Here is a 1,032-nt window from a genome sequence, read left to right on the forward strand (position 1 = left end):
GCGAGGCGGCCGGGCCGGGCCGGGCCGAGCCGGGCGGCGGCGGCAGCCCGCACTCACCCAGCAGCAGCAGCTTCAGCTCCCGGCGGGCGTCCCGCTTGTCCCGGCGCAGCTGCCGCTCGATCTCGTCGTTGATCCGCCGGGCTTCCTTGGCTTCCTCACTCAGGCAGCACGCCATGATGGACTCCAGAGTCATTCTTCCTAACTGGTTCAGACACAACCCCCGCTCCCCCTAAAATCGCACGCACACTCACACACTCGCACCCCGCCGCCGCACCGGCCCCGGGGGGCACAGGCGCTCTCTGCCCCGGGAGCCCCCGCCGGGCGCCGCAGGGCAAGCGCAGGCAGCTGCCTCGATGCCACAGAGGGGCGAGAAGAAAGAGGCAGGGCCGCTGGCGGCGCGGATCCCCGCTCCGTGCCGCTGACACCCGCCGCTGCCAACTCCTCCTCTCCTCTAAATCATGCACCAAACAACATGGAAACATCCACCGCGGCGGCAGCAGCGCTACCCAGCCGAGCCGAGCCGAGCCGCTCGCCACCGCCGCCCCTCGCCCTGCTGCTCCCCTTCCCTCGCCGCCGCCCGCAGCCAACGCGGTCCCCGAGTGTCCCTGGCGGACGACACCCCCACCGCGCTCCGACGCGACCACCCCACCCCCCCGTGGAAATGCTAATGCCCGCTAATCCCTCCCCCCCTCCGCACACACATTTCCCTGCCGCTCCCCGTGCCCTGGAGCGGGAGCCCAGCTCCTGCGGAGTGGGCCGGCCCGCCGCTGCCCGGCGACCTTCGGCGCTCGCCCGGCGGGAAGCGCTTCCTCACGGCCGACCCTCCTTCCCGGCGGGGCGGCCGCTCGCCCCTCTGGCGGGGAGAGCCGCTGCCGGAGAGCTGCCGCGGCTCGCCCCTGCCCTGCCAGCAAGGGCGAGAGAGGGCGAGGAAGAGGAGGCAAATAGGCAGGCAGGGGCCGGGCGAGCCCGGCTTTTCAATGGCTCGGCTCCGCGGGCGTGGCGAGGCAGAAATATGGCGGACCGTCGCTCCCG

General features: G+C 72.9%; 1 protein-coding gene across 1 annotated transcript in view; it reads right to left on the minus strand.

The window, feature by feature from the left end:
- Positions 1–278, minus strand: part of GNAQ (guanine nucleotide binding protein (G protein), q polypeptide) — a 134,759-nt gene extending 134,481 nt beyond the window's left edge. The window contains exon 1 of the mRNA XM_010568625.1: positions 58–278. Within this exon, the coding sequence (XP_010566927.1) occupies positions 58–193 (136 nt within the window). The 5' untranslated portion in view covers positions 194–278. The remainder of the gene's footprint in view (positions 1–57) is intronic.
- Positions 279–1,032: the final 754 nt, after the last annotated feature.

The sequence above is a fragment of the Haliaeetus leucocephalus genome, unplaced genomic scaffold, assembly GCF_000737465.1.
Source record: "Haliaeetus leucocephalus isolate CR32 unplaced genomic scaffold, Haliaeetus_leucocephalus-4.0 Scaffold251, whole genome shotgun sequence".
NCBI lineage: Eukaryota > Metazoa > Chordata > Aves > Accipitriformes > Accipitridae > Haliaeetus > Haliaeetus leucocephalus.